This window comes from Mobula hypostoma, chromosome 2 (assembly GCF_963921235.1).
Source record: "Mobula hypostoma chromosome 2, sMobHyp1.1, whole genome shotgun sequence".
NCBI lineage: Eukaryota > Metazoa > Chordata > Chondrichthyes > Myliobatiformes > Myliobatidae > Mobula > Mobula hypostoma.
In genome coordinates, this window is record NC_086098.1 from 79,402,863 (window position 1) to 79,424,691 (window position 21,829).

General features: G+C 42.5%; 2 protein-coding genes across 2 annotated transcripts in view; one reads left to right on the forward strand and one right to left on the reverse strand.

Moving 5' to 3' along the window:
• klhl31 (kelch-like family member 31) overlaps positions 1-10,563 on the reverse strand; it is a 29,120-nt gene extending 18,557 nt beyond the window's left edge. Inside the window, exons 1-2 of the mRNA XM_063039153.1 lie at positions 10,471-10,563; positions 2,481-3,680 (exon numbers count right to left, since the gene is read on the reverse strand). Coding sequence (XP_062895223.1) covers positions 2,481-3,652 — 1,172 coding nt within the window. The 5' untranslated portion in view covers positions 3,653-3,680; positions 10,471-10,563. The remainder of the gene's footprint in view (positions 1-2,480; positions 3,681-10,470) is intronic.
• A 133-nt stretch (positions 10,564-10,696) lies between these two features.
• Positions 10,697-21,829, forward strand: part of eloal (elongin A, like) — a 54,211-nt gene continuing 43,078 nt past the window's right edge. The window contains exon 1 of the mRNA XM_063068631.1: positions 10,697-10,768. Within this exon, the coding sequence (XP_062924701.1) occupies positions 10,697-10,768 (72 nt within the window). The remainder of the gene's footprint in view (positions 10,769-21,829) is intronic.

Here is a 21,829-nt window from a genome sequence, read left to right on the forward strand (position 1 = left end):
TCACATGTTAATCACTGATATATGTTATGAAATTTGTTGTTTTGCAGTAGCAGTACAATGCAAAACATAAAGGTTTTACTGCAAGTTGCAAAAATTAAATAAATGGAGCAAAAGAAGAAAAATGAGGTGTGCACACAAGAAGTCACCCCTCTACAGTGTCATTTATTATTATGTCAGGGATTGTAAATGGATGACTGGGAACTCTAACCCAAACCAGATTAATGTGTCATCCATGCAACAACTAATGATATTTTTCACACCCTTACCCACATCATTCTACAGATGCACAGTATAGAGCATCCTAACAAGCTGCATGGCATGAAAGGAGGGATCTACAACAGGTAGTCAAAACTACCCAACACACCACTGGCACCAGCCTACCCACCATCAAGAATATATGTACCGAAAGGTGCTGGAAAAAGGCCAGTAGCATCTTGAAGGATCCCACCCACCCTGCTCATGGACTGTTTGTCCCACTCCCATCAAACCACCATCCACGCCACAACCGTCAGACTCAAAAAGAAGTTACTTTCCCCAAGTAGTACAACTGGTCAACACCTCCACCACTAACCAACCCCACCACCACAACTTTATATGAGAGGGAGAGGGAGAGGGAGGGGGAGGGGGAGGGGGAGGGGGAGGGGAGACTCCTGTATCTAGTGTTAGTTTATAGACATACAATCAATGTATACAAGATATCTTGTGTGTTTATATTTATTGTCTTTTATTATTAAGTTAATTTTTTGTGCTGCATTGGATCCAGGGTAGTAATTCACCCTGCTCAAGTTTACCTGGTCCATTTCCGACATCTCCCTCCCCTTTCTTGATCTTTCTGTCTCTATCTCTGGAGACAGCTTATCTACTGATCTCAACTTTAAGCCTACGGACTCTCACAGCTACCTGGACTATTTCTCTTCTCACCCTGTCTCCTGCAAAAATGCCATCCCCTTCTCGCAATTCCTCCGTCTCCGCCGCATCTGCTCTCAGGATGAGGCTTTACGTTCCAGGATGCAGGAGATGTCCTCCTTTTTTTAGAGAAAGGGGCTTCCCTTCCTCCACCATCAACTCTGCTCTCAAACGCATCTCTCCTATTTCACGCACATCTGCTCTCACCCCATCCTCCCACCACCCCACTAGGAATACGGTTCCCCTTGTCCTCACCTACCACCCCACCAGCCTCCGGGTCCCCGTAACTTCCGCCACCTCCAACGGGATCCCACCACTAAGCACATCTTTCCCTCCACCCCCCTTTCTGCTTTCCGCAGGGATCGCTCCCTATGCAATTCCCTTGTCCATTCATCCCCCCCCATCCCTTCCCACCAATCTCCCTCCCGGCACTTATCGTTGTAAGTGGAACAAGTGCTACACATGCCCTTACACTTCCTCCCTCACCACCATTCAGGGCCCCAGACAGTCCTTCCAGGTGAGGCGACACTTCACCTGTGAGTCGGCTGGGGTGATATACTGCGTCTGGTGCTCCTGATATGGCCTTCTATATATTGGCAAGACCCGACGCAGACTGGGAGATCGTTTCACTGAACACCTACACTCTGTCCGCCAGAGAAAGCAGGATCTCCCAGTGGCCACACATTTTAATTCCACATCCCATTCCCATTCTGACATGTCTATCCACGGCCTCCTCTACTGTCAAGATGAAGCCACACTCAGTTTGGAGGAATAACGCCTTACATTCCGTCTGGGTAGCCTCCAACCTGATAGCATGAACATTGACTTCTCTAACTTCCGTTAATGCCCCACCTCCCCTTCGTACCCCATCCCTTATTTATTTATTTATTTATTTATTTATTTATTATTTTTTTCTTTTCCTTTTTTTTCCCGTCCCTCTCACTATACTCCTTGCCCATCCTCTGGGCTTCCCATGCCCTCCCCCTTTATTTCTCCCTAGGCCTCCCATCCCATGATCCTCTCCCTTCTCCAGCCTCATATCCCTTTTGCTAATCAATCTTCCAGCTCTTAGCTCCATCCCTCCCCCTCCTGTCTTCTCCTATCATTTCGGATCTCCCCCCTCCCCTTCCCACTTTCAAATCTCTTACTATCTCTTCTTTCAGTTAGTACTGACAAAGGGTCTCAGTCCGAAACGTCGACTGTACCTTTCCCTATAGCTGCTGCCTGGCCTGCTGCGTTCACCAGCAACTTTTATGTGTGTTGCTTTATTTCCAGCATCTGCAGATTCCCTTGTGTTTGCGTAGTAATTGTTTTGTTCTCCTTTACACTTGTGCGCTGGTAATAACATTAAACCACCTTGAACCTCTGCTTTATATTACCCAATGACATGGCCTCCACAGCCATCGGTGACAATGAATTCCACAGATTCACCACCCTCTGACTAAAGAAATCTCTCCAGATTTCTGTTCTAAAGGAATGTCCTTTGTATACTGAGGCTGTGCCCTCTGGTCCTAGACTCTCCCAGTCCTGGAAATGTCCTCTCCTCCTTCATTACAAATAGTAACTATTATTACCTGCAGAAGTTGCTCACAGCATGCTTGGCTTGATTCCTAGCATCGTTTTGATCTTCGCCGCCAGCAACATAGAGGAATCCATCCATCACGGCCACACATTGATTGAAGCTCTTATAAGGCATTTCAGCAAGTTTGTTCCAAACACGCTCAGGATCTCTATATATAACATCTCTGCTGAGTGACTTCTCTGTTAGTTCTTGACGGCCACCCACTATTACTAGAACTTTGAGACCACTACGAACTTTTGTCCTTCGAGACTGCAAGGTGTTTTGTTGATAGGGAAGGAGGTGATAGTTCATGGCTTCTACAAGGTATTTGTGACATTCTTGGTCTTGCATCATTCTTGGTACAGTCTGGACATAGTTCACCAGGTCCTGTGCTGAAATGGTACCAAATCGAATGGTGTTCAGTAAATCTGCGGCATATTTAACCCTTTTATTATCAAAATCCAGCCATTTCATTGCAATCTGGAATGCCGTGATTTCCGAAGGTAACTGTAGTTCATCATCCAGCATGAATTCCATGATTTGTTCAAAGGTTAACTTCAAGAACTGGTCCCTTTCTGAAAATTCTAAGAAGTTTTCAGTTATGAATTTACGTGCTGCTTCGCTGATACTTTTAAGTCCATATGTTTCTGCAATATTAGCAATATACATGCAATTTTCTACGTTGATTTCCTGCATCAAGAAATCACAGCACATTTTTACGAGAGAACTAATCTGGAGCAAATTGGCTGTTGCTATGGTGCTAGCAATTGTATACAAGGATAATGTTATCTTTCCACAATAGGCATAAGTGATGACTGTGACAAGGCCCACTGGAGATATTTCATTGAGGTCTATCTTTTGGGTAGATGGATCTTTCTTTAGGATGTTCTTGAAGTACTCACTGCAAGAAGCCATCACGACTTTGTGGACTTCAAATGACTTGGTTTTTGTGGAAAGTGTTAAATCACACAGAAAATTTTCCTGTCTCATTCTGTTGATTGCTTCTAAGAGACTAGAACTGTGGAATAAGTTGGAGATCTCTGTCGAAATACAACTAAAACCGTTGCCTCCATCCACAAGGCCATTCATGCCACTTAAGTGGATAATTGTACTTTCTTCCACAATGACAGTCGTGTCCTTGCTTTCTGCTTTATTCTTTTTAATATTTTTCTTCTTTGGTGCCATAGCTGAAATGCCCGGTCGCGGCCACAATCTAGAACACATAATTTATTTATTCATTTTTATTTAGAGATACAGCATGGACAGGTCCTTCCCACCCACCAAGCCACACTGCCCAGTAACCCAACAATTTAACCCCAACCTTATCAGAGGAAAATTTATAATTGACCAATTAACTTACTAACTGGTACGTCTTTGGACTCGGAGGAAACTGGAGGACACAGAGAAAACCCACGTGCTCAGGGGGCGAACACACAAACTTTCTTACAGAGGACACTAGAATTGAACTCTGAACATTAACGTCCTGAGCTGTAATAGCATTGCGCTATCCACTATGCTACCGTGGCATAATTTCTATAAATTTATTTTATAAACTTAGTAAATAATTTTGTAATCTGCTAACTAGATGCATACATATTTAAAATTCCTGCTAATTATCGACACATCATGTATTGAATATATTGACATTGCATTGTAATCCTTGTCTCCTCAGGGAAAAAAATTTACATATCGCATATTTCTCTGCAGAAACAAAATTATAGTATCATTATGTCACCACTTAAACACTTCACCAAGAACTCTACAACTTATAGAGCTTTTAGAATGTACAGTAGATAGTGAGGTCACATGGTCAAAGTGCCTGAAACTCCAATGTGATAAAGACCATTAAACGACTTTAATGAGTTTACTTGACACAAAACAATTGGTGAGGTCACCGGGAAGAACACTTCTCTTGTTCTTCAGTATAACTAATGCAGATGTCCATCTGAAAAGGCAGAATTAATAAAAAGATGACTGAAAAAAAAGAGGCCTTTCTCAATTTAGAGTGGCAACATCTCATATTCTATCTGCGTTTCCTCCAAGATGACGGCATGAACATTGATTTCTCTAAAATCTGGTAATTTTCTCTTCCCCCGCCCTCTTTTACCATTCCACATTTTGACTTCCATCTTACCCTTCTCTTCTCCTCACCTGCCCGTCACCTCCAACTGGTGCCCCACCTCCATCCCTTGGTTTCATGGTCCTCTCTCCCCTCCCATCAGATTCCTTCTTCAGCCCTTTATCTCTGCTACCTATTACCTCCCAGCTCCTTTCTATATCCTCCCTCCCCTCAGTCTTACCTTTCACCTGCCAGCTTGGATTCTTTCCCCTCTTCTACCTTCTTATGCTGGCTTCCGCCACCTTCCTTTCCAGTCCCAATGAAGGATCTCAGCCCGAAATATTGACTGTTTATTCCTCTCCATAGATGCTGCCTGACCTGCTGAGTTCCTCCAGCATTTTGTGTATGTTGTAAAAGATGACACATAAAATAAGTCTACACAAAGTAGGGGATACAGCCCAGTCCATTCTGGGTAGAGCTCTCTCCACCAAAGAGCGCTTTCATAGAAAGCAGCATCTATCATCAAGAACCCCCAACATCCAGGCCATGTTCACTTCTCAGGAAGGAGGAGTGGGAACCTCAGGTCCCATACCACCAGGCTCAGGAACAGTTATTACCCCTCAACCATCAGGCTCTTGAACCACATGGGATAGCTTCACTCACCCCAACATCTGTTCCCACAATCTACAGGCTCACTTTCAAGAGCTCTTCGTCTCATACTTTTGATACTTATTTAGTTATTATCATCTTGTTTGTTTTTTTTTGTATTTCCAGTTTGTTGTATTTTGCACAGTGTTTTTCCTGTCTTGTATGTGGTTTTTCATTGATTCTATTGCGTTTCTTTGTATTCACTGTGAATGCCAGCAAAAAAAACTCAGGTGACATATGTACTTTGATAGTGAACTTACTTTGAACACCAGAACTTCCAAGTGTTTACTCATTACTCTCTGACATGTCAGCTTGTGTCTGATTTGTGTTTGATTCCCTCCAGCAGATGGTGAATCAACAACTTTCTGTCTTCACACTGAAAACATCTACATTGCACAATGTTTGTTGAGCATCAGTTCCAGAGGATATCTGGGTTAAGAGTGAAGTAAGCTCACTGGTAACTTGGAAAGTTACAAACACTAGAGATTCTGCAGATACTAGTAACCTTGAGCAACAGGCACAAAATGCTGGAGGAACTCAGCAGGTCAGGCAGCATCTATGGAGAAGAATAAAAAGTCAATGTTTTGGGCTGAGACACTTCATCAGGACTGGAAGGGAAGGGGGAAGAAACAAACAGGACTAGTTCAGTCAGGGAACTTGGTCTAGTTCAGCCAAAGGGTTTGGTTTCCTCCTGTACAACTCTGTACAATAATTTGTTCAGAGCATAATTATTTAATCAACATTTTAAAATCGAAAGCTTATAAGCAGTTTGAAATAATAACGGGCATTGTTAACTGAGGAATAGAGTTAGAGAGCAATAGAGCACCACAGCACAAAAATATGTCCTTATTCTGCCTAACTGGACCATAAACCTACATACTCCTCCCATCCACATAGTTAACCAAACTTCTCATAAACGTTGCAATCGAACCCACATTCACCACTTTGAATACATTTAAAGCTAGACATAGCACCTTTACCAACTTCCAAACACTTGCTCTTAAAACACCGTCTATGTGGGGAATGTGATGGCCAATTTGCACACCACACACAATGATAACTTACATCATGATAATAATCACAACATTTTGAGATTATTGAGGAATAGATAATTGAGAACAGATAGAATTCAATCCGGAAAAATCTTGGAAGTTCAAATTTGAAGGCAGAATACAAAGTTAATGGCAGCATTCTTAGCAACATGGAGGAACAGAGGGATCTTAGTTCCCATGTTCATAGACCCTCAAAGTTGCCCTGTGAGTTGATAGGGTTAAGAAGGTTTTTGGTGAGCTGCTCTTCATTAGTCAGGGAATTGAGTTCAAGATCAATGAGGTAATATTGTAGCTCTAAAGAAACTCTGGTTAGATGATACTAGGAATATTGTGCTTAGTTCTGGTTGCCTCATTATAGGAAGGATATGGAAGTTTTAGAAAGAGTGCAGAAAAGATTTATGACTGGATTAGAGAACATGTCTTATGAAGATAGTTTGAGCAAGTTAGGGCTTTTCTCTTTGGATTGAAGGAGGGTGAGAGGTGTCTTGGTAGAGGTCTACAAGATGATACAGATCCAGTAGACAGACTTTTTCATGGGCGGAAATAGCAAATACAAGGGGGCAAAATTTGAAGGTGACTGGAGAAAAGTATAGCGGGGGATGTCAGAGGTAAGTGTTTTACACAGTGAGTGGTGAGTGTGTGGAACACCCTGCTAGGGGTGGTGGGGGAGGCAAATATATTAGGGGCATTTAAGAAACTCTTAGATAGGCACATGGGTGATAGAAAAATAAAAGGCTATGTAGGAGGGAAAGGTTATATTAATCTTGGATTAGAGGTCAGCACAACATTTTCACCGATGGGCCTGTATTGTAGTATATTGTTCTATGTAATAACTCTCTTGATTATTTTTTTAAGAAGACTCACTGCATCTTTTACTTCCAGCTAGCAAGATGAGAGGAGGACAGAATGAAAGGCAAGCACCTGAAACACGGTAGCCACCTCTCAGAATATAAGCATAGAGTTTTTTGGAACTCAGGTGCGTGGAGTAAGGCATGAACAGTTGATAAAGTGTTTATAGATATAGATGACATGGGAGCTAATTCATATTCTGAAGTCAGGAATAGAAACTAGGATCAAGCCAAACTATTTAAAATTCTACTAAAGTGGTTTAATTAGCAGTGGGGTGTGAAATCAGAATCAAGTTTAATATCACAGGTATATGTTGTGAAATTTGTTGTTTTGCAGCAGCAGTACAATGCAATACATAAATTACAATAAAGAAATATAATTATATATAAGCAACACACACAAAATGCTGGTGAACATAGCAGGCTAGGCAGCATCTGTTGAAAGAGCTACAGTTGACGTTTCGGGCCGAAACCCTTCCTCAGGCCTAACTGAAAGAAGAGATGTTAAGAGATTTTGAAGTGGGAGGGGAAGGGGAAGATCCGAAGGACTGTCTGGGGCCCTGAATGGTGGTGAGGGAGGAAGTGTAAGGGCATGTGTAGCACTTGTACCACTTACAAGGATAAGTGCCGGGAGGGAGATCGGTGGGACGGGATGGGGGGGGGTGGGAACAAATGGACAAGGGAGTCACGTAGGGAGCGATTCCTGTGGAAAGCGGGGGGGGGGGCGGAGGGAAAGATGTGCTTGTTGGTGGGATCTCGTTGTAGGTGGCGGAAGTTACAGAGAATTACATGTTGGGCCTGGAGGCTGGTGGGGTGGTAGGTGAGGACAAGGGGAACCCTATTCCTAGTGGGGTGGCAGGAGGATGGGGTGAGAGTAGATGTGCGTGAAATGGGAGAGATGCGTCCCATGATCCTCTCCCTTCTCCAGCTTTGTATCCCTTTTGCCCATCAACTTTCCAGTTCTTAGCTCCATCCCTCCCCCTCCTGTCTTCTCCTATCATTTTGGATCTCCCCTCCCCCTCCCACTTTCAAATCTCTTACTATCTCTCCTTTCAGTTAGTCCTGACAAAGGGTTTTGGCCCGAAACGTCGACTGTAGCTCTTCCAATAGATACTGCCTGGCCTGCTGCGTTCACCAGCATTTTGTGTGCGTTGCTTGAATTTCCAGCATCTGCAGATTTCCTCGTGGTTGCATAATTATAAATAATGTGATCAGCAGCACTGGGGCTCCACAGGGGACTGTCTTGTCTTCCTTTCTCTTCACCATTTACACCTCGGACTTCAACTACTGCACAGAGTCTTGTCACCTTCAGAAGTTTTCTGATGACTCTGCCATAGTTGGATGCATCAGCAAGGGAGATGAGGCTGAGTACAGGGCTACGGTAGGAAACTTTGCCACATGGTGTGAGCAGAATTATCTGCAGCTTAATGTGAAAAAGACTAAGGAGCTGGTGGTAGACCTGAGGAGAGCTAAGGTACCGGTGACCCCTGTTTCCATCCAGGGGGTCAGTGTGGACATGGTGGAGGATTACAAATACCTGGGGATACGAATTGACAATAAACTGGGCTGGTCAAAGAACACTGAGGCTGTCTACAAGAAGGGTCAGAGCTGTCTCTATTTCCTGAGGAGACTGAGGTCCTTTAACATCTGCCGGACGATGCTGAGGATGTTCTACAAGTCTGTGGTGGCCAGTGCTATCATGTTTGCTGTTGTGTGCTGGGGCAGCAGGCTGAGGGTAGCAGACACCAACAGAATCAACAAACTCATTCGTAAGGCCAGTGATGTTGTGGGGATGGAACTGGACTCTATGACGGTGGTGTCTGAAGAGAGGATGCTGTCTAAGTTGCATGCCATCTTGGTTAATGTCTCCCATCCACTACATAATGGACTGGGTGGGCACAGGAGTACATTCAGCCAGAGACTCATTCCTCCGAGGTGCAGCACAGAGCGTCATAGGAAGTCATTCCTGCCTGTGGCCATCAAACTTTACAACTCCTCCCTTGGAGGGTCAGACACCCTGAGCCGATAGGCTGGTCCTGGACATTTCAAAATTTACTGGCATAATTTACATATTACTATTTAACTATTTATGGTTCTATTACTATTTATTATTTATGGTGCAACTGTAACGAAAACCAATTTCCCCCGGGATCAATAAAGTATGACTATGACTAATGTACATTTATTAAATAATACATTAAATTAAATAAAATTGATTACATTAAATTTTAAATATACAGTTAATATTAAATTAAATATTAGAAATTAAATAAGTGATGGAAAGAGTAGTGTTAGTGTTCATGGGTTCACTGTCCATTCAGAAATCTGAAGGTAGAGGGGGACTCTCATTGAAACCTATTGAATACTGAAAGGCCGAGATAGAGTGGATATGGTGGAAGAATCTAAGACTAGAGACCACAGCCAAAGAATAGAGGGATGTCTAATTAGCACAGAGATGAGGAGCAATTTCTTTAACCAGAGGGCGGTGAATCAGTGGAATTCATTGCCACAGACTGCTGTTGAGGCCAGGTCATTGGGTACATTTAAAGCTGAGGTTGATTAGTAAGGTTGTCAGAGGTTCTAGAGAGAAGGCAGAAGAATGGAGTTGAGACAGATAATAAATCAGCCATGATAGAATGGTGGAGCAGACTTGATGGGCCGAATTACCTAATTCTGCTATGTCTTCTGATCTAAGCTGTTCCTAACACATTGAGTGCAGGTCTTGAAGCTCTCTGATGGTAGTAATGAGAAGAGGGTAGAAATTGGTAAAGGAATAAGTACCATGTGAGCTGAACGTTCAACCTCTACATTCCTTCTCTCCTTCCATCTGCCGATGTACATCAATCAACTCCAGAAATAGCAACACTACAGCTCAGACCCTAGCAGCTCTCACAGGGCCTTCCATATTAAGATTGGTTCAAATAAAGATACTGCCTCTCTGGCAGAAGTTTATTGGGGCAGGGGGAGGGGGAGGGGCAGGGGGTGGGAAAATAGCTCCACATTTAATTCTTGATAATTAGTTTAAAAAGGCAATTTTAAACCCCAAAGTGAATACCTACTTCAAGAACAGACCATCTTGTCCACTAAGTTAAAATCTTAATTAACACACAAATCAATCTTAATCGAAGATTTATAAGTGGACGGCTGCTGAAAAGTTACGACGTGTCATCGACCAAGACTTAATAACTTATGTCTAATATAAATTGTATACTGCAAAATCCAAACCTGGCAAGTCAAAACCCTTCTCGAACTAGTACAATTAATCCTCTTCTAAGTAAAACAACGTACGCAGACTTTAAACCGTGAAACTTTAATTTAATAGAAACTTGCAATATTTTGCACTAAAAAGTTGCATTTTAATAAGCTATCAATGTCATATATTATTTGACAACCTACCCGTAATAACGAACTCTCCTTGAGACGAACTATAAGAAACGATGCCAGCGTGCTCCCACCTCCGTAGCCGTGCACTGTCCGGGTGAAACCCGGTGGAGGGGCTGTTTAAGAAAGTATTGATTCTGCGCGTTACCTCTCTCACGGCAAGAGGCGGAGTGCAGCAAGTTTCCGGGGGTTACAGCAGCAGTAGTAGCTGGCTGACCTGAGTCCTTCAGGAGGGACGAATATGGCAGAAGAGGTAATGCAAGATGTATTGCATTTGAAAGAACGACTGCTGAAAGTCGGCGACCCAGCTAAGGTGTGTTTGTAAGCTCCAGAATAGCGGTTCACATCTTGCAATTCCTCAGACCACTGTTACCTGTACCAAAGGGTGCTACTAAAACATCATCGATATGCAATGTTTACCCCAGACACTGTCCGGTCTGTTGAGTGGTTTCGGAGTTTTATATTCTAGGGTAGGAATATACCATGCACACAATAGTGTCATATAGAGATCTTTCTTTAAGTGCAAAAATTCTCTGCCCCAAATCTTAAAACTAAGTGCTTCAGGAACTGGAGGCAAGATAATCAGTGCCCATCTTAGAATGACCTTTGGATTTTGTATCTGAGACATGGCAGCTTAAAAATGAACCATAGTGGATCTAGTTAACAGTTGCCAGAAGACTTACTTATTCCCCCACCCCCAAAATTTACAACATCACAAACATTGGGTTGCTTAAGGTGCAGGTTACCTGGCATATCGCTTTAGGAGAAGGGCCTTCATTTTTGGTGCATTTTGTATGTGAAAATGTTAAGCCTTCTCTTTGACGAAATGTTTAATGAGAAGAACTTTCAGAAACCAAGTGGTGTTACAGATTTGCTGGGGTTTTTTTTGTTTTCATGAGCACCTCTTCTGGATTAGTTTTGCACAAACACGGTTTTCTTTTAGATACATTAGGGGGATTTGAGAAGTTCTTAGCTAGACATGGATGATAGAAGAATAGATGGCAATGAAGGAGGGGAGGGTTAGATATGTCTGAAGGTAGTTTAAAAAGTCAGCACAGCATCATGGCAGAAGGTCCTGTCCTGTGCAGAAGTGTACTGTGTTCTATGAGAGCTGGAGCTGGAGCTGAAGTCAATGAACAACAATGGTGATTGACCTCAAAGTAGGTTAAAAGGTCAGCACAGCATCATGGGTAGAAGGGCCTGTATTATGCTATAATGTTCTGTTTGTTCTGCCATTGTTTGGTAGTGCAGTTTTAGACATTATTACCACTAAGTTATTTTTAAAAATTGTTATCTTATAATTTAAGTTTGCTACTGATAAACAACTGTGGTAAGAATGATTGGTTGTGCATGAAGTCTTCAAAGGCATATAGTATAGATTGGTTATTCATGTTGTTAAGAAGAAATATTGTAAGACAAAGAACGCGACAGTACAGGCCTACTCGCCTACAATGTTGTACTAACCTTTTAACCTACTTTTAAACCTACATCAATATAATCATCCCCCCCACAGAGCCCCCCAATTTTTCTATCATCCATGTGCCTATCTAAGAGTTTCTTAAATGTTCCTAATGCACCTGTATCTGCCTCTACCACCACCCCAGGAGGGTGTTCCATGCACCTACTGCTCTGTTTTTTTTTAAAACTACCTCTGATACCCCCCCCCCCCCATATACTTCTGCCAATCACCTTAAAATTATGGCTTTTCATATTAGCCAGTTCCACCCTGGGAAAAAGTTTCTGGCTACACACTGGTTCTATGCCTCTTATCATCTTGTACACCTCTATCAAGTCACCTCCCATCCTGTCTTGCTCAAAAGAGAAAATAGCTTGCTCAACCTATGCTCATAAGGCAAGCTCTCTAATCGGAGGTAGCAACAATCTATTAAATGGCAGTGTACGGATGGGTCTTGGTGTTCCAGTACAGCCAACATTAAGGAAGGAAATTGATACATTGGCTATTATGCAAGGAAGTTGAAGAAAAGTCTAACACCAGTTGCAATTATGCAAGTCTTTGGTGAGAGTGTTCTTGCTACACTTGATGCAACTTGGATCTGCTTGCCTTCAAATCACCGTGTCTCGATGTGCTCGAGTGACTCTGCAATAAAAGGGTTGTAATGAATGGCTGTGACTGGTCTCTGTGTGTCGGATTGAGCCATCAAGGATGTGTATACAGAATGGTGCCAGACACAGGTCAGGAAAATCTTGGAGGATTCCCACCTATTCTGCTCATGGACTGTTTGTTGCACTCCCACCAGGGACGAGGCAAGCTTGCATCCATGGAAGGATCACTGGGCTCACAAACAGCTACATTCCCCAAGCAGTAAAGCTGATCAACACCTTCACCCACTAACCCACTCCACCACCACTACTTTATCATTTCCTGTCAGTCATCTTGTGTACAGACACTCCGGTGCCAAGCACCACTTTATGGATATACAGTCAATCTATGTATATAAGCTATCTTATGTATTTATATTCATTGTGTTTTTTATTATTATTATTGTGTTCTTTATCTTAATGTGTGCATTTTTTAAGCAGCATTAGATCTAGAGTAACAATTATTTTGTTCTCGTTTACACTTGCGTACTGGAAACGACATTAAGCAATCTTGAACCTTGAGAAGAATCTAATTGAAATGAGCTTGTGAAAAGGATTGAGAAGCTCGGTACTATAATGCCACTTCCAATTTCCGGGTAAGGGGTTGGCCATTTATAGTTAACACAAAGAGATATTTCTTCCATCAGAGGATTTTGAAGCTTTGGACTTATTCACCCAGAGAATTGTAGGTACTCAGCCACTGAACATGTATGGTTGAAATGAATAGACTTGTGGATACTGGGGAAACATGGGAGCTTATTTTCTAATTTCATATTGTAACTTATAGTAATTTTTGATGTATTGCCTTGTACAACTGTTGCAAAGCAACACGTTTCACAGTATATGGCTGTGATAATAAATCTGACTCTGGTGGGTAATTAAACAAATTTCCTTACCAGGTGTGGTGTAAGTGGATGGAAGAGAAGCCTTAGGGGTCCTTCTGGCCTGATACTTTTTAATTGTATCATGGTCTAGATTTCTGGGTCTATCCTATCCACCAGCTCATTATCTAAAGGTGAATTTGTTAGACATCTTTTTGATTTAGAGAGTTCTACCAACATCATTCAAACACTATTTTTCCAACTGCACACCTGTTCAAAATGAGCTCTCTAGTCAATCAATGCAGCTTTCTTTGTGTAATGATCTAAAGTAAGCATACTGTACAGTACATCAATTTTCGTGACCATCCTTTTCCATTGCTAACCACGTCGCTTTGCTGTAATATTAAGATCATTCATCCCTAAAACACGGGAGCAGAATTTTGCCATTCAGCCCATTAAGTTTGCTCTGTCATTCCACCATGGCTGATTTATTTTCCCTCTCAACCCCATTCTCTTGCCTTTTCCCTGCAACCCATGACACTCTTATTAATCAAGAACCTGTCAACCTTAGCTTTAAATGTCCCCAATAGCCTCCAGAGTCATCGGTGGCAATGAATGCCACTGATTCACCAATCTCTGGCTGAAGAAATTCCTCTTCATCTCTGTTCTAAAGAAATATCTCTCTATTCTGAGGCTGTGTCCTGGTCCTAGACTCCCTCTAGAAACATCCTCTCTACTTCCATTCTATCTAGGCCTTAAAGTATTCGATAGTTTTAATGAGATCCCTCCCTCATTCTTCTAAACTCCAGTGAGTACAGGCTCAGAGCCTTTAAATGCTGTTCATACATTAACTCTTTCATTCCTGGGGTAATTCTTGTGAACCTCCTTTTGATACTGTGCAATGACAGCACATCCTTTCTTAGATAAGGGACCCAAAACTGCTCATGATACTACAAGTGCAGTCTGACCAATTCTTCAATGAACTTAAAACATTACATCATGGGAATTGGCTGACTACAGTGCCAACTTAAATTTATCTGATCCATATCCCTCCATTAACTGCTGTTCATGTACCTCTTAAATGTTGCTGTCATATCTGCTTCCACTATGTCCTCTGGCAGTGAGTTCCAGGCACCCACTGCTCTTTGTGTTTTCTTTAAACTGCAACTTGCCTTGTAAATCCCCTTTAAACTTCCCCTCTCAGCATAAATCTACTCTTTCTGATATCTGACGTTTCCACCCCAGGAAACGTCTCTGACATTTTAGTCTATGTCTATGCTATATCTGCCTCATAATTTTATCAGGTCTCTCCTTGGCCTCCAGTGCTCTGGAGAAAACAATCTAAGTCTCACCTTGCAGCTAATGTTCTCTAATCCATGCAATGTCCTGGTGAGTCCCTTCTGCATCCACTCCATAACCTCCACATCCATAATGCAGTGACCAGACCTGCATAGAGTACTCCAAATCAGACTCAGCTTAAGTTTTGTACGTATGCAACACGAGTTTCCTACTTTTAACCTCAACGTCAACCGTCTGACCTAAGAAGACATGTCATCTAAAACTTTGACAACCTTCTATAGATGCACAGTGGAGAGTATCCTGACTGGTTGCATCATGGCCTGTATGGAAACACCAATGTCCATGAATGGATAAGCCTTCCAAAAAATGGTAGACACAGCTCAGTCCATCACAGGCTAAGCCCTCCTCAGGATTGAGCACATCTACAAGTGGCAATGCCTCAAGAAAGCAGCATCCGTCATCAAAGACCCTCACCGTCCAGGATATGCTTTCTCCTTGCTGTTGCCATCAGGAGGGAGGTATAGAAGCCTTGGGCCCCATGCATCCATGTTCAGGAACAGTTATTACTCTTCAACCATCAGGCTCATGAACAAGTGTGGATAATTTCACTCACCTCAACTCTGAACCGATTCCACAACCTACAGACTCACTTTCAAGGATACTAGAGTTCATGTTCTCTGTCTTTTTATCTATTTGTATAGTTTGTTTTCTGCACATTAGTTGTCAGTCTTAGTGTGTAGTTTTTCATTGAGTGTATTGTATTTCTCTATTTTACTGTGAATGCTTGCAATAAAATTAATCTCAAGGTGAAATATGCATACTTTGATAATTTTCTTTGAACTTTGAACTGAAAATTGCTGCCTGTTTTCTTGACCACCCTGCTTATAAAGGCAGGCAAGATTTCACAGCTCCTTTTTTTAAATTCCTTTGTTGAATCTCTTCAGTGTGGCTCCTGTTTAAAAGCTTCACAGAAACAATAGACGTGAGATGCTCCCCAGTAGCATGGTAAATGACTTGTTCCAACTTACAGTTCGCAAATTAAATCACATTTTAAACCAAAAGATGTAGAAACAGCATTGGGGTATTTGGCTCATTGAGTCTACTCCGCCATTCTATCATGGATAATTTATTATCCCTCTCAACCCCATTCTACTGCTTTCTCCCCATAACCTTTGACACCCTGACTCATCAACCTATCAACCTCTGCTTTAAATATATTTTATAACTTGGCCTCCACAGCCATCTGTGGCAATGAATTCCACAGATTCACCACTCTTTGGCTAAAGTAGTTTCTCCTCATCTGTTCTAAAACGACATCCCTCTATTCTGAGGCTGTGCCCTCCGGTGCTAGACTCACCCACCAAAGGAAACATCATCTCCACATCCACTCTATCTAGGCCCTTCAATATTCAATAGATTTCAATGAGATTCCCCTCACTCTTCTAAGTTCCAGCAAGTACAAGCCTAAAACCATCAAACGTTCCTCAACCAACACACATCAAAGTTGCTGGTGAACTATAAGCCTAAAAAGAGACAGCTTATCCACTGATGTCTACTATAAGCCTAAAAAGCGTTCACCAGCAACTTTGATGTGTGTTGCTTGAATTTCCAGCATCTGTAGAATTCCTGTTGTAAACGTTCCTCAAATGTTACACAAAATGCTGGAGGAACTCTGCAGGTCAAGCAGCATCTATGGAAAAGAGGACAGTCGATCTATAAACCATGACCCTTCATCAGGATTTATCGGGTCTGGGCCGAAACGTCGACTGTGTTCTTTTTTATAGTTGCTGCCCGATTTGCTGAGTTCTCCCAACATTGTGTGTGTGTGTGTGTGTGTGTGTGTGTGTGTGTGTGCGCGCGCGCACGCTGCTTAGATTTGAAGCATCTGCAGATTTTCTCTTGTTTGTGATTGGACTCCTCGTATGTTAATCCTTTCATTGAATCATTATTGGGAGCCTCCTGCGCACCCTCTCCAATGCCAGCACAAATTTTCCACGCAGAGAAGAGATAGTGATTCTTGTCAAAGCCAAGTGGCACTGAAATCTGAATGGTAGCCAAATGTATCTGCAGAAGTATGATTTGATTTGTTTGTTAAGCCACATACATTAGGAGTGCTTTATTTAAATGTAAGTAATCAACAACCCCACCCACCCTAAACATTCTCTCTTCTCCCCTTTTGAATTGAGCAGAAGATACAAAAGCCTGAAAGCACGTACCACCAGGCTGAAGGTCTGCTTCTATCCGACTGTTATGAGACTAATAGATGGTTCCCTAGTATGATAAGATGGAACTCAGACTTCACAATCTACGTTGTTATGATCTTGCACCTTATTGTTTACCTGCACTGGAGTTTGTCTGTAGCTATTACACTTTATTCTGCTTTGTGATTGTTCTACTTTACTCTATCTCAATGTACTATGTAATGATTTGATCTGTATGACAACAAATCTGTTTGCATAATCTTGCTTCCATTTACAGTATCTCTACCCCTCATAATTTTTGTATACCTCTATCAGTCTCTCCTCATTCTCCTATGCTCCAGGAAATAAAGTCCTAACCTGTTTAACCCTGCCCTATATCTCAGTTCCTCAAGTCCCGGCAACATTCTTGTCCCATCATGTCTTTATCAACCTCCTCATTCAATAGAAATTTAACTTCCTGCTGCTGCACACACCTAGCATCACAGTGCATGATCCCATGCGTCGGACATAATCTGGATCATTGCCAATGCTAATTCTGTAACTTTCATCGACCCTACTCCACAGCTGATTAAATAATATTCATGTCATGTAATCTGTTGTGAACTTTGATTTCCTTTTCCTCTGCTCCTTTCTTCAGTCCTTGAGTCTTACATGTGGAGTCATAGGATATTTTTTAAGAGAGATACACCACGGTGACAGGTCCTTCTGGCCCAATTACACCCATGTGATCAACTAAACTACAGACCAGTAAGTCTTTGAAACCAGAGCATTCGGAGGAAACCCACATGGTCACGAGGAGAATGTACAAGCTTCTTACGGGCAGTGTTGGGAATTGACCCAGGTCACAGGCACTGTAATATTATTGGTAGCGTAATCATCATTGTTACTGTATGCTCAAATGAAATAGAACATCTCAGTTTAATGTTCAGTTTGAGAGTCACCCAATTGCATCTGGCACAACCACTAAAACCACATGTGCTCTTGGTGAGATTCAAACTCGCAGCTTCAGAATTTCCCCACTGTGTGCGCACTAGCTGATTGTGCCACTAGAGGCCTACTGCGTAAAAACAGGCCCTTCGTCCCTACTCATCCGTACTGACAAAATGTCCAGCATGCTCGTCCCATTTGCCTGTGTTTGTCCCATATTCCTTTAAAACTTTCCTATCTACGTACTTGTCTGAATGTCTTTTAAATATCGTTATTGCACCCTCCTCTGGCAGCTCCGTCCATGTATACACTACATGAAGAAGTCCCTTTTCAGTATTTCACCTCTCACCCATGCCTTTTCAATTTTAGTTCCTTTTGCCTGCGAGAAAGACTGTGTATTTTCACCCGACTGAGGCTGCTTGTAATTTTATGCACCTCTGTAAAGAGTCATCTCTCAATCTTGACCCAACCTGTTTCCCTCCACCACCACTTCTCTGCCTAGTGGAACTTGTCCTCACTCTAAATAATTTCTCCTTTGGCTCCTCCCACTTCCTTCAACCAAAAGGCGTAGCCATGGGCACTCACATGGGTCCCTGCTATGCCTGCCTGTTTGTCGGCTACGTGGAACAGTCTATGTTCCAGTCTACACTGGTGATCGTCCTGCCCGCTTCCTATGCTACACTGACGACTGCATTGGTGCTGCTTCCTGCACCCATGCTGAATTTGTCGACTTCATTAACTTTGCCTCCAACTTCCACCCTACCCTCAAATTTCTGACACCTCTATTCACTTTCTTGATATCTGTATCTCTGTAGACTGCTTATCTACATGTCTATTACAGACCCATGGATTCTTACAGCTACTGAACTATACCTCCTCCCACCCCGCTACTTATAAAAATGCCTCCCCCCTTCTTGCATTTCCTTCGTTTCTGCTGCATTTGCTCTCAGGATGAGGCTTTTCATTCCAGAATGAAGGAGATGTCCTCCTTCAAAGAAAGGGGCTTATCTTCTTCCACCATTAATGCTGCCCTCAACCACATCTCTTCCATCTCGCGCACATCTGCTCTCACCCCATCCTCCCACCACCTGACCAGAGATAGGGTTCCTCTTGTCTTCACCTACCACTCCCAGTATTCACTAGGTGGAAGACAAGCTGGAACAGGACAACGTCTCATGCACCATCAATCTACTCAGGGACTTGGGTTATATATATTTTTTTGGTGACAGTATGTTTTCTCCTACCATAACTGTGTGCTGTTGGAATTGTGTTTTGCTCCTTGGCCCCAGAGGAACGCTGTTTCGTTTGGCTGTGTTCATGTGTCTGGTTGAATGACAAGTAAACTTGAACTTGAGCTTTAATTGCTGTCTGCGGAAAAGGCTTTTAGGCAGTAATGTTTTTAATAAGTTTCTTCCAAGCTTTTTCATTTTCTTTGCGAGCTTCTGATGGATAGCAACCAGTTAGTGTCTGGAAAAAAAATATTTTCAGTGCTGCAATTCATTTTCCTGCCATTGCAATGGAGTACGTCTACTTGGGGGAATATTTTGTACTAATATGCTTGAGGATGTCGGGTTCAAACTTGTGTCCTGCCATTAATACATTGTGTATTTTAAACAAACCACCAAAACATCTAGCATTGAGCATCAAGCAAAACAGCACAGTATAGGCCCTTCTGCCCACGATGTTGTGCTGACCATTTTACCTACTCAAAGAACAATCTAACCCTTCCCTTCCACATGCTGTGGCTCTCCATTTTTCTTTTATTCATGTGCCTATCTGATAATTGTTTAGTTAAGTGCTTTCAACACACATCTCTCTATAAACCCAATTGTTAACCAGCTGAAGAGACCCAATACCTGAGGGCATAAGTCTAACACATGCACTTTGCCTCATCATTTAAATTTATTATTGTCAAAGATACAGAGAATAGTTTGCCTTGCATACTGTTCGTATAGATTAATTCATTCATTTCAGTACACACTCACAAGGCAACAGGACAAACAGCATTTGATAGCTTTAGGCCTATACTCACTGGAGTTCAGCAGAACTAGGATGTGGGAATCTCATTGAAACCTATCAAATATTGAAAGGAAGAGATAGAGGATGTTTCAAATAGTGGGAGAGCCTAGCTTCACAATAGAAGGACTTCCCTTTAGAACAGAGATGTGGAATTTCTTCAGCCAGAGAGTGGTAAATCATGGAATTTGTTACCACAAGTCATTGGGTATAGTTAAAGCAGAAGTTTATAGGTTCTGGCTTAGTAAGGATGTCAAAGGTTATAGGGAGAGACACAGGAGAATGGGGTTGAGAGGGAAAATAAATCAGCCATGGTGGAATGGCAAAGCAGGCTTGATAGGCCAAATGGCCTACTTCTGTTCCTAATTGTTATGGTCTTAGAGGAGATCATGCTATTATGAAGCAGAACAGGCCCTCGGCCCTCGATGTTGTGCTGTCCTTTTAACCTCCTCCAAGATCAATCTAACCACTCCTCCATCCAAATTTATCTTTGACTGCTGCTGGCACATTGTAAAGCACGCAGGTTTCCAAATGTTCTCTCCTTGAACAGGGGATATACTTTGATCCCCACACGCAGTGTGTGTGTGTGTGTGAGTTTTTGTACCAAATACACACATTTCGTTACACATATTACATGTGTCTCACTTAGTTGTTGAGGACGATTTAAGAGTGTCACCAGCGAGGTCAGACTATTTTCTGCTGCCTGGGTAAGTGCTGTCATTTTTAAGTTGCACGTTTATAGTGTGTGGTAAATGGAGTAGGTCAGATCTGCATTCCCATAGATAGGCACTGAGCTCACTGCAGACTCAGCCATTCCACATTCCTACCAGCACATGCAGTTATTTGCCATTTGTGTTGCATGGCTAGCTAAATTATGGGAACTTCAAATATTAAATTTTTTATAAACCTTTGCTATTCTGGTCAAAAATGCTCACGTGTTATGTGTTAAATGTTGTTCTGAGTTTGAAAAAATAAATTGGAAATAAAAAAAAAGAGATTCACAAAATGCTGGAAGAACTCAGTGGGTCTGGGGGCCTGGGGGCCAGTAATAGGCAATTGAGAAGAAGTAAAAGGTCAGAGTGAGGAATGGGGTGGGGGTGTAATTTGTTTACCAGAAGGAGAAATCGATATTCACGTGGATACCCAGACAGAATACAAGGTGTTGTTCCTCCATTCTGAGAGTGGCCTTGTCTTGGCACAAGATGAGGCCTTGACCGACACATTAGAACGGGACACGCACGCCATCCGCCACAAGTGGGACTTCCCGGTGCCCAAATATTTAATTCCAATTTCCATTCCCCTCCTCCTTCCCTTTCTCCTTTGGTCCACTCTCCTCTCCAATCAGATTCCTTCTTCTCCAGCCCTTGACTTTTCCCACCCACCTGCCTTCACCTATCTCCTTCCAGCGTGTCTCTTTCTGCTCACCACACCTTTTTATTCTGGCATCTTTCCCCTTCCTTCTCAGTTCTGAAGAAGGGCCTCGGCCCAAAACGTCGAATATTTCCATAGATGCTGCCTGACCTGCTGAGATCCTCCAGCATTTTGTGTCTGTGTTGCTCTGGATTTCCAGCATCTGCAGACTTCCTCATGTCTAAGGAAAAAAAAGGATTAACTTTATTTGTCTCACAAACATTGAAACATTGTTTTGTGTTCAAAGTACAAGGATGTGCTGGGGCCAGCCGGCAAGTGTCGCCATGCTTTTGGTGCCAATGTAGCATGCCTTTTATTCACTAATCCTAATGGTACATCTTTCTTTGGAATGTGGGAAGAAACCAGAGCGACTAGTGAACCCCAATGGTCACAGGAGAACGTGCAAACTCCTTGCAGACAGCAGCTGGAATGAAACCCGGCTCGCAGACCCTCTAAAATAATTGCACTAACTGCTGCTATACCACCTTGTCGAGTGTTTAGGAGAAATGTAGCTGTTTTAACAATGTATGAGTGCTTCCAATTTGCCTGAATGTTCGTGTTAAGATGAGCATTTGGCTCTGTAATTATACACTGTGACTT